The sequence below is a fragment of the Haliotis rufescens genome, unplaced genomic scaffold (genome assembly GCF_023055435.1).
Source record: "Haliotis rufescens isolate VD_foot unplaced genomic scaffold, xgHalRufe1.0.p SCAF_1, whole genome shotgun sequence".
NCBI classification, from domain to species: Eukaryota; Metazoa; Mollusca; class Gastropoda; order Lepetellida; family Haliotidae; genus Haliotis; species Haliotis rufescens.
The window spans coordinates 64,121,564-64,137,358 of record NW_025963779.1 but is presented as its reverse complement, the minus strand read 5'-3'; the positions used below and the strand labels follow the sequence as shown (position 1 = coordinate 64,137,358).

The 15,795-nt window shown below is 41.4% G+C and overlaps 2 protein-coding genes across 2 annotated transcripts in view; both read right to left on the bottom strand.

The window, feature by feature from the left end:
- Positions 1–347: 347 nt before the first annotated feature.
- LOC124142443 (trithorax group protein osa-like) lies at positions 348–6,402 on the bottom strand. Its single transcript, XM_046510906.2, has 4 exons — positions 3,596–6,402; positions 2,546–2,731; positions 1,285–1,419; positions 348–999 (listed from the first exon to the last, which is right to left on the bottom strand). Exons 1-4 carry the CDS (start codon positions 6,400–6,402, stop codon positions 810–812), a joined length of 3,318 nt encoding a protein of 1,105 aa, XP_046366862.2. The 3' UTR covers positions 348–809.
- A 3,066-nt stretch (positions 6,403–9,468) lies between these two features.
- Positions 9,469–15,795, bottom strand: part of LOC124142444 (arrestin domain-containing protein 3-like) — a 41,707-nt gene continuing 35,380 nt past the window's right edge. Inside the window, exon 7 of the mRNA XM_048399516.1 lies at positions 9,469–15,579. Within this exon, the coding sequence (XP_048255473.1) occupies positions 15,431–15,579 (149 nt within the window). The 3' untranslated portion in view covers positions 9,469–15,430. The remainder of the gene's footprint in view (positions 15,580–15,795) is intronic.

Sequence of the window (15,795 nt, the reverse complement as noted above, 5' to 3'; positions counted from 1 at the left end):
GCTCGTCTAATTTTAGATTTAGTAACGCGAACTGATTATGTTGATTAGTATTTTTTCCTGGATTATATATGTTATTATTATGATATTTACACACAGTTTGTCCATATCGCTATATATTCACGTTTCTAAAGATGTGGCAACAAGCTTACAACGACAAACGATATGCCTATTTACATGTTTCGATTTGAGGAAGGGAGGCAACTCTAATTAAGTACGTTGTCAAGAAAGTTAGGTGGTAGATCTCCCGCCTCGGAAATGCACATGTATGCTTGTATCATTTCATAAATATCACAAGAAAAAGAAGAGAAAACACAATTATAATGACTTTGTTTTAATTGGCATAATCCGTGAATTCTGAAACACACCCATAAACTAAGACCGAAATAACATAAATAGTTATATGATATATATAAAATCGAGCATGTTTTTTGTGTGAAGAAAATACATCATAATCGAATAACAAATATGTTTCCGAATAAATACGTCTCCATGTTACATGTTGTTGAACCTATCATTACACCAAGTCTGTCCATGTCCTTTCTGGTATGTACTCGAACGTTCTGTGTGGTTTGACAATAAACCTAAAATGTTATTAGCGTCTTTCTGTGATTGTATCAGCAAGAATGAATCCTCACCGTGAACCGGCTTCATTGACAGCATCGGACGTCCTACTAACATTTACGGCACTGACGTATTTCAGAAATGATGCGGAAAAACAAGAAAGGCACTGTACACAACAGTATAGACACAACACATGTCTTGTCCATAGTTTCCAATTCAGCAAAAAGTGGCGGCAGTTGTTGATGACATCAGCAGTAAAATGTCTTACAACTGCACCCCGTGGGCAGGTATAGTCTCAGTTGCCTAACCCTCTGTCCGGGGGGAGCCTTTTCACAGTACCCCCACACCTTCACCCACTCATAATCCTCCGAACATCTGCCCCCATCCCCAGAAGTGCCGGATCTATTACTGCAATTGCCGCACTGCAGACCAGGTGCGCTACAAATAGAAGAAAATAGCAATATTTTAAGGCTTTTAAAAAAAACTCTGTTGCGTTATGCATGACCTTAACGTTTGTTAAGAAATATTGGAAAGGTGCAACATCATTGACAGTGTCCGTTTAAGCCCTCTAGACTACTATCAGTAGTCGCTTTGTCCTGAGCAGTAACTGCATTCACTGTTATGTGTGGTCTGAGGACGGGTTTTCACTGTATTTTACACGGAGCCTTAGCCAACCGTATCTCTACAATTTATAAAATGTTACCATTTAATGATGTATCATACCCGCAGGACTTGTAAGATACCCGTTGGTAGTCGGGGTTGACAGTCCAACATCTCCCGCCATATAGCTTGAACATGCGCAGTGTGGTCTGCGTACTTCGACAAGTGTAGTCACTAGGAGTAGCCATCTTGAAATCGCTGTAAGGAAAACAACTTATGGTCATACAACTGCCTCGGTTTAATTGTAAAAAATTGCCGCTTTATCAGATTCGTGTTTATGATTGAGTATGGATCAACGCTGCAGTATTTCATGATTCATTTCACGTCAAAGGGACACGGCTTGTAGAAATTCGCCACTTTGGATATTACCGTGAGCACAGGTATGGTGCTGACAAACTCAGGATAATAATCAGCAAATCCGGGTGCGACTAAGGGACACAACTCCGCATTACCATGCACTGGACTACCACAACTTGGACGTGCGTACTCCGTTCATACTCATAAGGGACGACCTCAAGCAATAGGGATGCCATTGATAAAATTGAAATACAATATATTTAGTTTTCGTATTACATGTAATAAAAACTGCTGAATGGGAAATGTAAGATAGAATTTGTAAAGAAGGTTGTCGTGGCCTGGCAATCTCGCGTTGACCACCTACAGTCTCCTACAGCACGGAGACTACAGTGAGACTACGAGCCTTGAGACATCAACATCCCCGTGAAGATCCAGGTAGGAAATGGTGATCGGAGAACCCCACCCCCTCCATCCAACACTGACCAGAACCTCAGCTGGAAGGGCGAACTGGAAGTGCTGACAGGCATGGGCGTCAAGGTTTGTGGTCCTCCATAAGGTAATTGTCATCTTGATACACACTTAGGCAGGTCACCAGTTACATATGCTTGTTGCATTAGAGGTGACTAAATGAATAAGGTGATCAGGCTCAGCGACCTTGTTGATGCATGTCGCCGTATTCTTATTGCGTAGATCGATCCTATGAAGTCGATCACTGGATTGTCTGTTATAGACTCGATTGTTTTACAGACCGCAGTCATACAGCTGGCCTTTATTCTTATCATAACAACACGTTCTACAGCTGGAATATTGTGGAGTGCGGCGTTAAGCAACAACATTAACAACAACAAAATGAATAAACATTGTCAAACAAACTGCATCAACTCTCGAGAATATACTTACTAATCTCGGATATCGACTCCTCTTTAATATGTCCGAACATTGTCTGCTGGAGTCGAATCTTAACAATAAGCTGGTGTTACTGATTAATGCTGTGTCCACGTTTGAAAATATACAAGCTTACTCTTACCCATCTTTGTACCCGGTTGGGTAGACATTCTCCGAATACAAATAATCGTTGCTACGTTGGTTATTATTTCCATTCAGACTCCCAAACGGGATGAGACCAAACTGAGTGTTAGGTTGTGCGAAATTCTTGAATCCCAGAATAGGAGCTAGGAAAGTCCTCTCCCTCATCTCGGCACTGATGGCATCGCTGGAACACATAGATGGAACATGTAGAAGACACTCGAATGTGTGCTGTGCACGTTAATCGTTAGCCTTGCAGCTGAACATACCATCAAGCATTTATTTGTCTCATAGCTGCTCTACGTTCATACAATTCAGGACTGTTGTGACAAGGATATATTACAAGAGCATAATCAAGTGTACAGTGGAACCCCGCTTTCCCGTACTCTGTTAAACTGGGATTTGTTATAGTTAAGAGACATTCCGTTTATTCGTTAACCCGGAAAATTTCCCCCGGAACGGCACCGTGCGGACTAGCGAGGTTTAACTGTATACAAGTACTATCTGCGTTCTGTTGACGCTGTGTGTGTGAATATAGCAATTTAGCATCTACTTTGTGTCTCCTCTGTTATCCGGAATCAACATGACAATTATTACACTATGATTAATCAAATAGAATCAAGGTGACAAAATGTGTTACGAGAGCATTCTTGAAAATTGTTCAAAACAATTAATTGTGGTTTCTGACAGACCATTTGATATCTGGCTGAAAATGACCACCCGTTCCCCAAAATTAAATCTTGCAATGAATATACCACTCTCTTGTATATCAATAACAGGATCGGGTTGTCAGGATCACTGACTTGCTTGATGCATGTCATCGTATCCCAATTGCGTGGATCGATGCTCATTAATTCAATCACTTGATTGTATGATTCAAACTTGATTATTTACAGACCGCCGTCATATACATGGAATAATGCTGAGAGAGGCGTTAAACAACAACAACAACAACACACACACACACACACACACACACACACACACACACACACACACACACACACACACAGAGTTTTATATATTAAACGGTCGGTCTCTACAAACTCACTCGGGGTATTCGAAGGCATCACCTGATGGAGAGTACCCGGTGGAGAGGTCCTTGTACTTGTAACACTGTCCTTGAAGCCCTGGGGGTACGAAATGGGCGTGGCTCGGGTTCAGAGCCTCCAGAGCATCAGACACTGGCTGCTTCGTTGTGCTTCCCGTCAGGACCGGGACCTGTGTCCCAGATGTTTGCACGGCCTGTCTTGGAGAGAAAGTGTTTTCCTGCACGTGACGGGACCCTACTTCAGTATCGGACAGTTTAGGTTGCACCGTCGCTGAAAATTTGTTACTTGGATTTGTTGGTGGAATAGCAGGACCAGACGACTCGGCAACAATCGGTGTCTTAACAGGTACGTTATTACCAGAATGACCGGGAGGGATAATACTGGCGTCGTTCAATGTTACCGGTTTAGCTTGTGTTGTGTCGGGGATAGCTGAATTCCTATCGTCAGATGGATAAGTGCTCGTGTGACCTAATGATTGGCGAACATTTCCAGGAGATCCAGCGGCATTAGGGTAGGAAGGAAGATTTGGACTTATATTCGTAATGACCGAATGACGGGGAGGCGAGGCATCACTTCCATGAAGATTTGGGCCTGTATTGGCTGTTTGTTCTGGTGAAGCACCGTGCGATAGATTGCTGTTGTCATATGGGCTTTGCCTTCCGTTGACTCTGCTTGATCCAGCGAAAGGATATTCTTTGTATTGACTTGGATGTGTTTGATCCTGGTTGGTAGCTGCAGTTGGGAAAGATCTATATGCCTGTCCAGGTTCTAAGGTCGGATTATATCCCTCATCAGGACGTTGTCCTTGACTTTCTGGAGAAGGATGTTCCTGTTCTAGATGACCTCCTGGAGGGGTGTATTGCTCATTGTGTGATTCTCCAGACGGGGAAAAGTGTTCGCTGGATTGGTCCTTTTGAATGTCCTGACCAATCGGAAGATATTGTTGGTTCGGTTGGTCCGACTGACTTCCATGGCTCACCGGCAGATACTGTTCATTCTGCATGTCCTCTTGACCTCCATGCCCCACCGGGGAATAGTGTTGGTTTGGCTGATCCGCTTGACCTCCATACCCCACTGGGGAATACTGCTGATTCAGCTGGTCTGCTTGACCTCCATGCCCCACCGGGGAATACTGCTGATTCAGCTGGTCTGCTTGACTTCCATGCCCCACTGGGGAGTACTGTTGGTTTGGCTGATCCGCTTGACCTCCATGCCCCACCGGGGAATACTGCTGATTCAGCTGGTCTGCTGGACCTCCATGCCCCACCGAGAAATACTGTTGGTTCGGTTGGTCAGCATGACCTCCATGCCCCACTGGAGGATATCGTTGATTCGGCTGGTCCTCTTGACCTCCACGCCCCACCTGTGGATACTGTTCAATCGTTTGGTCAGCCTGAGCTTCATGATCCACAGGAGAATAACGCAGACCATTTTGACCTAAAGGTTGTTGAATAGGTTGATAATTTGAAGTTTGTCCCTGTTGTATTCCAGAAGGTGATCCAGGGTATTGACTGGTCTGATCAGCTTCTCTCCCAGGATTAGACTGTCTAGGACGTAGTCCCCGTTCATCAAACGGCGTCTCCTGACGATCACTAGGACTTCCGTATACAGGACCACGCCTCTGATCGACGCTTTGAACATGTACGGGATTGATTGGATTCGGAGGTCTAAGGGGTACACCGAACTGAGGAATGGGTGGTAATGGTGAGTTAGGGCGAGAACTGTGATTTTCTGTTGGGAATAGTCGAGAATCAGAGGACAAATCTTGCCTGCCTTGGTACTGTGATTGGCGCGGCGGTGATCTACTACCGCTATATTGAGGTACGGGCCCGTGAGAGTGCGGGTTGATCTGTCTAGGATATCCCGTGGCAAATTGATCACTGATTGGTTTTCTGTTTGTATTTGGTGACTCGAAAGGTCCACTTCCTCTTTGGTTATTCCCCTTCGATCGGGCGTTCAAATAGCCCACCGGCGTATTGCCAGTGGTTTGTAAATCTGGGTTTAAAAGGCGCGAAGGTGTTCCCGTAAAGATGCTATCCGCTGAATGATCAAAACCACCATCGGGCTTGACGTAAGGAACAATACGTCTTTGAGGACCTTCATGAGAACTCTCAGGGGAAACCTTCCTTGGATAATACCTCCCCTCTGGCAAGTGTCTTTTTCCAAACGCAGGACCTTCAATATGGCTGGGTACAGGGCTGGGTGGCCCTCTTACTAAACTAATCACATCTGGTCCAGGTTGCCCTGGATATCTTTGACGAGGGTTTGTTTCAACCGGACTGACCAGATCCCTTTGTCCAAAAGGGTTTTGTTGGGAACGTGGTAATTGGATTGGACGTTCCCTTTGAGAGAACGGATTCTCTTGGGGTCTGTTCGGGTTATATTCAGTAGAATGTTCAGGTGAATTCCGTGAGTCTCTTAGGGATCCAGATGATCCTCTTCTATCAAATGGTTCAGGGACTCTTTGTTCCAATAGGCGTACCCCTCCTTCATTGTCGGGATGTGGTTGTATGAAACCCTCCCTAGGGCCATCGGACCGGGGATCGAACCCTTGACGTCTTTGTGGATTATAACCCCTCGGTTGTTGTATTCTGTCGTCTGGGCGTCTGAACTTGTCAGGAGTGTTTCCTCTTTGTGTGAAGGAATCCGTTGGTTGGTTATTCACGGCGAATTTTTCCGGCTCAAATGAGAGTTTGTTGAGAATGGAATCAGGAGGCGACAGGTCCTGAGCCACGGACAAGCGGCCAAGGCAAACGACACACAGCAGGGCGGACTGAAACGGTAAGTTTTGCTTCATGAAAACCATATCTCTAAAAATGTGCAAAAGTATTCCAAATATGTGTGTGTGCCAATTGTGTAGTCATTTTCGAAGAAAAATGTTGGGAAAGTTATGAAAAAAATATTTTTTTGATGGAAACCGGGGCTCTTCATAGGGATGTCATATTGGGTTGAAATATCAATACACTGGATATTTTGTATATAACACATGAAATCACTTAATTTACCCACTTACTCCCTCAGAACATGCCGAGTAATATACAGCATTAAGGACATTGAGGCGTTTTCGGCTACAGTTTTCACCACTGTATTCTATATATTTTCTATTTTTCTTTTGTTTAAGAGAATCTTAAATCGTTAAACTTGAACCATTTTTATTTTCAGAATTATTAAGGTAAGGCAATACGAGACCAACTTTTTTAGTGGAAACGTAATACATGTTCTGTATTTGCACTGGATTTATTACCTGATCATATAGAATATATTAAAAATTAGTTTTTATGAAATATACAAATCAGTCAGTCGCTGTGCTTAGGGACAACTCCGTGAAGATCCGGGTTAGAATTGGTCTTCAGCAACCAATGCCTGTCGTCAAGTGGATCGGGTGGTCACGCTCGTGACTTGGTTGATGCATGCCATCATACTTCTTCCCGAGGCAAGGGCGTTAACTGACTATATAAAAGTCCAGTTTCCACCCTTGCCGAACTAGGCTGGGATTTCTAGGCTCGATCGTAGCGCCACCGGTGGCTATCGCGAGTTATTCTATGTCCTATTGACTAATCAGATTCCGTCTCTCATATCACATACATTTGCTTCAAACAAAATGGCGGTGCCAAAGTCAAGACAATCTGTTCGATAATCAAGATATATATATTGTAATAAACGAGTCTTAACCCGCGAAGTGCACCAAATCACTTGAGCACCTTGGTTAACAATATGAAAAGATTTGTAAAAATATCTGTCGACGCCCAGTTGACGGTACGCATGCTTTGCAAATCCTGCATTCGACCGAAATCTGCGCGTTGAAATCCATGTTGTTTACGAACCGGATGTCTCTTTCGTTACGCGATTTTGACTCGTTAGTCAAGCCAAAATGTAACTCCGAAATTCCAGCCTCCCAGCCTAGTTCGGCAAGGGTGGAAACTGGACATTTATTGTGAGTAAACGCCCTTGCCTCAGGAAGAATTGCAGTTGCGTAGATCGATGTTCATGTGAAACAAACAACCCTGCCTGGCGCTCGGAATTAGAGGTGGTGAAGGTGAGGTGAAATGGGGTTTAACGTCGCGTCCAAGATTATTGCACTTATATAGCGACGTGCATGTACGTGTGTGTGTTTGTGTGGCTGCTTGTACTAGTCCGGACTGATGCCGATTTATAGTGCTAGCTCACTGAGATACCATGCCGCCGTTTAACATGAATACCCCACTCAGACACAGTATACTGACTCCGAGCCGACCAGTCCTTGTTTTAGCCCCTTAATGCCGAGCGCCAGACAGGGTAACAACAAGTACCATCTTTTAACGTCTTTTGGTATGACGCGGCCGGGGATCGAACCCCGGACCTTCCGCTCTACCACAAGACCACGGAGGCGGTCCGGAACACAAGGCCTATTCATGTTAAACTGCTGCATGGTATCTCAGTTGGCTAGCACTCTAAAATCGCTATCAGTCCGGACTAGTGCAGGCACACACACACACACACACACACACACACACACACACACACACAGGCACACACAGGCGCGCGCGCACACACACACACACACACACACACACACAAAGTTTTAAATATTAAACGGTCGGTCTCTACTAACTCACTCGGGGTATTCGAAGGCATCACCTGATGGAGAGTACCCGTTATCCGGAATCAACATGACAATTATTACAATATGATTAATCATAGAATAAAGGTGACAAAATGTGTGTCGAGCATTCTTAAAAATTGTTCAAAAACATTAATTGTGGTTTCTGACAGACCATTTGATATCTGGCTGAAAATGACCACCCGTTCCCCAAAATTAAATCTTGCAATGAATATACCACTCTCTCGTATATCAATAACAGGATCGGGTTGTCAGGATCGCTGACTTGCTTGATGCATGTCATCGAATCCCAATTGCGTGGATCGATGCTCATTAATTCAATCACTTGATTGTATGATTCAAACTTGATTATTTACAGACCGCCGTCATATACATGGAATATTGCGTTAATAGTGTGGCGTTAAACAACAAACACACACACACACGCACGCACGCACGCACGCACGCACGCACACACACACACACACACGTGAATGCACGTCGCTATATCAGTGCAATAGACCCCATTTTACCTCACCACCCCTCCCTCTCTCTCGTCCCCCCTCCCCCTAAAATAGAGTTTGGTATTTCATTTGTATTAAAACATATCTTTGATAATATCATTACAAACGATAATTCATCAGAAACAGAATATTAAATACAACAATTATGAAAAGATCCATTAAACACTTACCTTGATTAGAAACAAAATGCTTATTTATGCATACACAATTTAATAATGATCTTGATTAAGTACCATCATTCAATGTCCCGTTAAAAAACGTGTAACGTCAACGATCAATTAATTCAACAACTAACATGGCTTGTCAAATGTGTGTACCTACCAACATTCTCCTCCCGATCCCGATCTAAGAATGACCCCTACAAACGTCCATCCAAACTTGTCCGTTCACCAAGCCTGTCATAAATACACATTCAGATAGCTTTTATAGGTATCTGGACTTGCAAATTGCAGGGTATCGCGACAACAGCGGGTGGCGTCTGCTTAAGAACTGTGGTTTACCGCAGTTGTCATATAACAATTTCACAAGTACTTAAAGTAGCCACAATTATGTTACCTTTAAATCAAATGTCATAAAATTTTCAGCCATTCTGGAGTCATTAAAAACCAGAATACGCCCCTTCCTTTCCAACCCAGTGACTTGCCAAAGGTTAGAGTGTGTCATCAATGGACAACAAACTTATAAGGAAGACAATTATTAGATTTGAACCTCACTTTATTGATATATGCAACATTAATATGCAACATGTCAATTTAACGAAAATGCAAATTGTAAGGAGAAAGGATCGAGATTTTTGTTTACATTAATAATTAATAATTTATTCATAATTAGTAAAATGTACATAAATTCATGCATAATTTAGTTAGTAAAAGAGGTTCTTGAGTCGTAAACATATTATATTTTGACATATTGTGTATTTAGTATTCTTTTCTTTATATGAAATATATAATTCTTTTGATAAAACAAAAAAAATATTTTCTGGATTGGCTTTTAAAGTTGTGGAAATGTTCATATACGACGAGGCAATGAATGAATTCTTTCTGGGAGATATTTTACAACTGATTAATTTTGTCAGGTAACAATCCATGAAAATGAAAATGTCATACAAAGAAAGGAATTAGGCGGTGTCCTGGCATTATCAAACGGGAGAAATATAAATGTCATTGATTATTGATAAGATGACAGCTGTCAAACTGAGCCATCAAAACGCCAATCAGTGTATAATCACCTTTATATGCAGAGGATATAAACAACAAGAAGGTTTAGCTGTACATTTCGAAAATAACACAATGGATTTGACAAGAAAAAGAATGTGTGTCACATTACATATCCTCAACAATACTGAAGGGACTATAAGCCGCTTCACACTATCTGAACGGTTATTTGAAGCAATGGAGCTGAGGAGAAACAAATGTTCTTCTTAATTTTGTTTACTAGATAAATTCTTATTAATGGTTATGATAATCATTTTATACTACCTCATTATCATACATTAATAATTTATATGTTCCCACTGCTCCAGGTTAATTATCACACGATGTTTATAGCTTCAGCCATCCCTTGGTGCATGAAAACAGCTGTTTGGTTTTGTGGCTGTCAGTCAAGCATGGCAGTTATATACCTGTACGGTCGGGAATGTATCTCTGGGTTTGATGTATTAAGCTTTATTTCACCGTCTTGAAGGTTGTGTGGACTGTATAGTATCACAACGACTCGACCCGACCCCATCTCGTTAAGACATCGCCTGGTTCGAGATGCAGGAGATATGCACAGTGCATTCCCATATCACATCGGCGCGTGCAAGCCGTCAAGTGCATCACACGTGGGAGAATATTTTTTGTACTTTCTAGTCAACAATCGTCGTGATTTTTATGGCGCCTGTTCAAGAGTCAGCATATCGGAACGAAACACACCAAAAATATCTTAGTGTAACTTTTCTTGTGCCTGGTGATGTTATGCTTTAAGGAATAATGTAGCGCAAATGTTATATGGATGTTCTTATTATAATCACCTTTCACGAAATGCTGATACGATATGGGATAATAGTTATATATAGTTACAGTAATACAGATATATTTGTGAATATATTAAGATTTCAGTCAATAGTTGATCGATATCATCTCACATCGCCTAACATATATTTGGTAGGTATGTGGATATAATAGGTAAAGTGGGCTGACACCGTTTAAGTATGGGGGCTCCGATAGGCATAACGCTACAACCGTTTCATACTTTTCTTGCTTTAGCCTATCGCGCCGTTCCGTCACGGTCACGCAGGCACCCAAGTCGGGGTTGTGTTTTATGATTCTGAACGCAGCTATAAATTGACCTCGTTAACAGTTAAGACGCGTGAAAGTAAAAATTCATGAGGTGAATTATATTTACTATCACCTACTGTTGCTATGGAAACTGAATAAAACGCATATTCCTTTCGAGTCGTTTTAGATTCATATCACCGTGCCCTAGGTGAAGATCGGGGATGTGTACAACTGATAGGAATCTCGCCAACTCAAACAGCAAATACACCAAGTTTCGTATGTTAAGAAAATATAAAATAACATCTCTAGCTTAACACAAGAAGACGAATGAATTCCAGCTGGAACTCGTGTGTAGAGCTGCAGTCACCAAACCCATTATTGCGCCTGTTACTTTTCTTAAATAAAATTCCACAAGGATATGTAATATTTCGCGAGACTATTCCTGAAAACTACAGAAAACTATTTTAAACCTCACTTTCAGCAGGTCATGCCATGTGCTATCTTTATGTGTATTTAACGCTTGTAGGATATGCGATCCCAGTGCAGTGGAACGCGCCGCTGAATTCTCCTCGTGCTTGGAACCAGGTTGAATGATACAAGCAGCGTAGACCGTAACGCTTATTGATAGCTTCACGCACAAACAGGACAACTGTCGTTGTGTTTTATTATTTTTATTAGTACGTAAACATTTTAGCATATAAAAGTGAAAGAAAATAGCGTTTCATTCAGTAACATGTCAACTTTCATAAAATACAGATTGTTTTCAAATATTTTCAAAAATATTCATCATAATATATTGACACGATTAATGATATATCCCATATACGATTATAGAATTACACAGAAAGATTATTAATATACATAAATAAAACTCAATGATCTTTGCATTGCAATGGGTACTTGCTGTGTTATTTACAAATAAAATCAGAAGGCAGAGAGACAGCTGTCCAACATGTAGAGCAATGCCTCAGAGTTGCTGGAACTAAGGCTAAACTATATATTGTCAATGTGTGAACACATGGACTGTAAGAAATAGAACACCTGCTACCCGGGGCCACGTCCACAAAGCGATCTGAGCACTATGTCGATCGTAACGCCCAAACCTTAACACTGGTTTACAGTCGTAGTCCGAAGAAGGCTTTGTGGATGCCGCCCAGGGCCATGTTCCGAACAGAGACCTTAGCCCTACGATGTTTCGAAAGTCTTTGTTAATGAAGCGCTAAAATCACTTTGTCGAACGGCCAAGTTCTATAGGACGCTACCTGTTGTAAGCCCTTCGGTGGAAGCAGTCTCCCATGAATCCTACATTTGAGTGAGAGATTTGGTGTAAGCCGCTTTGAACATTCTCATTAATATTGCCATAATCAGAGACCATATACCGGTATATGGTCTCTGCCATAATATATATGTGCACGAAAACGTAGTTTGAGAGGACTAAACTGACGCTGTCCTTGACGTTTACCCCTTTCATGAACGTCACTGTTAGCTAAGAATGCTAATGTTTTCTTCTAAATGCGAATATTTCTATAATTCCAGCCTCATGATGATAAACTAGTGTTTACAATCATTATATTAATACCGTGTTTCTTAAAGGTATTATTCACTATGGAATACAGGATGATTACAATAAGCTTATGACCGTAGACGATAGCAACGACGTAGATGTAGAGCTACAATGCACGTTTCCACACACAGTGAAACCTCTTTATTCCGGACGGCACCTTTCCGAATGAATGCGAGACATACAAAAATCCAAATGACGAGGCAAGGTCACAGAGAAGGTCATTTTGTTAATGTGGACGGTCCTTTACGGTATTTGCCCGGAACGCGGTGTCCGGATGACCGAGGTTTCACTGTACGCACGATAGTTGAAGTTGTGACATCGGATCCGCTGTTGCAAACGCCACGGTCAGTATAGCAGAATAAACAATGCCATTATATAAAACATAATGGTAATGTGTAAACAATCATTTTTTTTATTAAAGAAATAGATGTATAGCCAATATCTCTTACCAAATAGGTCTAAACGCTGAAGTATGTTATGCTTTTAAAAACATTGAAATGTCAGCTCTTTTGTGAAAAGCTGAGACGTAAAAAGGCAAGGTACGGATTTGTGTTGATGAACCACAAACAGTAAACAATATAATTCCTTGTAACTGTTCCGAGCAGAATAGTCAGCCATGACATCCTATCCAGCAAGGCGTGTAAAGAAAGAATGTGTAAATGACGCTTTGGATGTCGTTACCAGGCCAACATGATAAAACATTTGCACTCTTCATCACAGGAAATAGGTAAAGAGGAATGGTGGGTAAATATATCATAATAAATGTACATGGTATACTGACATTCCGGACACGGCCGATGTGTTCCGATGTATATACAGCCGACGGCTTCATCTCCACTCGCATTATTCCGTAACCGATGTGGCTTTTTCCGTAATGACACGAGTGGTCACGAATGCTGCCAACGTGCACTTGATGTCTACGATGATAAAATAGTTTTACTCCCACATGTGTCTCTGACAGTTGACGTAGGTCGCTGACACCGTTGCTGTTGACGTTGACGTTGATGACCGAGGATCGTGTCAGGAAGGTAAGTAGTGAACGGAGTCTCCAATTAGATGAGATGTCGAATGGAGAAACTATTGCGACGTGAACTCAGGTACATCGAGGACTGACAGACCTATACACAGTGAAATCTCCAAAGGCCGGACCCCGTTAATCTGGAAACCCCGCGATTACAAGGTGATATTGCTCCGTATATGATTCTCTAATTCGGACATTTGTTAATCCGGTCGATCCCAGATATAGAAATATAATAGTCGGGTATACGAAGGCGACGCATTCAAGGTCATTGTTTTCCCTTAAACCTGAAATACACACTCTCAGTCGATTTCTTTCTGAGATCTATTGCCACAAATACTTGGAAAATTGTAATAACTAAATTGTTGGATTGGCTTTGAAGAAGAATGTAAGAACCAACATCGAAACATCGCTACATCCAATAAATCAAAAGTTGTTATCCAAACAGTTGTACGTTTTGTTATGTATTTACTAAAACTATGCATTCCGTACTCTGTAAATGTACATATCATTACTTCGCAATCGACAAGTTCTTTTCTGTAAATATTAGCTCTCGCGGTGATGCGTTGTCAAAATATCTGTTTAATCAGAGGTGTTTATAGTGATTTGAAACCTCTGATTGACTATTCAGAAAAGAGTATTTTCCATGCACGGTTAAATAAACATCGCGTCTTGTATGCTTACATAAACGTTAGATAAAAATACCTTTATGCACCTTTGTAATCTTTGCAATAGAAGGACGTCGACTCAATCAGCGAACAACGGAACACTGGACTAAGTGAAAGTCGTTCAGAACACATACGTTGACATACTGATGGGGTTGTTTTATAGGTAAAATACGGTTCGACATGATAGGCTTAAGGCGACGTGTCTTTAAGGAGCCTAAACGGTCTATCTCTACATGTATGACTCTACATGCATAACATGTTTGTATTGTTACATTTTACCAGTACAAAATACGATTGTTCAAAATATAACTGTACAATATGAATGTCGTATCATTTTATCACTGGTCACATGACGGTTATATTAATTAATTTAGAAAATCATACACGGTTTGGCGAACTTAACATATGAACTAAGATATGCTTCATATACTATCTGTCCAATATTTACAGGTTGAAAAGTAAACACTATAATTCTGCATTCAGTAAACAATTCATATTCGTATGTCCACTATCTTATACGTGTACGTGACTCCCGTTATGTTAAAGCATAAGATACCATAACATACGAAACATTAAATTCGAGGTAAGATATATGTTACATGGAATCTACAAACAATACCTCCTAATATAGGGGCAGATGTTGCCGTGAGATGAGCAGATCCTCTTACCAGAAAATAAAGACGAGGGAACAGAATTAACTGGATTCCGTTACAAGTAACTACTTCCTACAACAGCTGCTATAGCTTTGCTTCTGATGTTGGGAGATTGCTCAATGGCGATAAAAAGCCATATTTCTACAGAATTGTTCTTCTGACAAAACCTATTCTCATCCCAGCCTCGACTTGGCTCGCCAAACGGTCCTGTCAATCACGGGGTCCTGTCTTGTAACGGAGAGCGTCGCCTTTTTCTGCTTCTGTCAGGAATTCCATTACTTGACATGCGCATCTTCAACGCAAATAATTCAGCACTTAACCTTTTTCCTGATAAGGTTGATTAAATATACATAAAAAAGTCACATTAAAAATAACTTGAAGTGACATAAAGTTTCTGAAAATACCGAAATTACGCCGACCTTTCAGCTTTAGCCATCATATGACAAATTGTTTTTACTCAAGTACGGTAACACCGCCAACATCAGATGGTATGTCAGCCTCGTTTTAATGAATTTGCCAAACCTCGTTTTGAAAATCGCTAATATACCCGACTACCCCCGAATGATCGTTCTAATCATCAGTATCGTCCCTTGTTTGGTCGGCCATGTCGTAATATGCATACATAGGGGTGAAGACGAGGTCGCCCTGGGTGTAGTCGGTGTCGTCCTTGTCTTTAATGTTGACACGACCGAAGACACACTCCTCGTAGCTAGGTGGCACTGTGTGTAAGAAAACAACCATGGATTGTAATTAATTAAACAATTAATAAGGATTTTCATTATTTTAGTGTATACTTTCAATCGTGACATTCTGATCATATTCCGTTGCCAGTGTCTAACATTCACTGTATATATCTAACAACACTCTCATTTAAATCAGATCTTAGTTCTCGCTACTGCTAAACAAAGACCTGAGGACATCCCATTAGGGGTCAC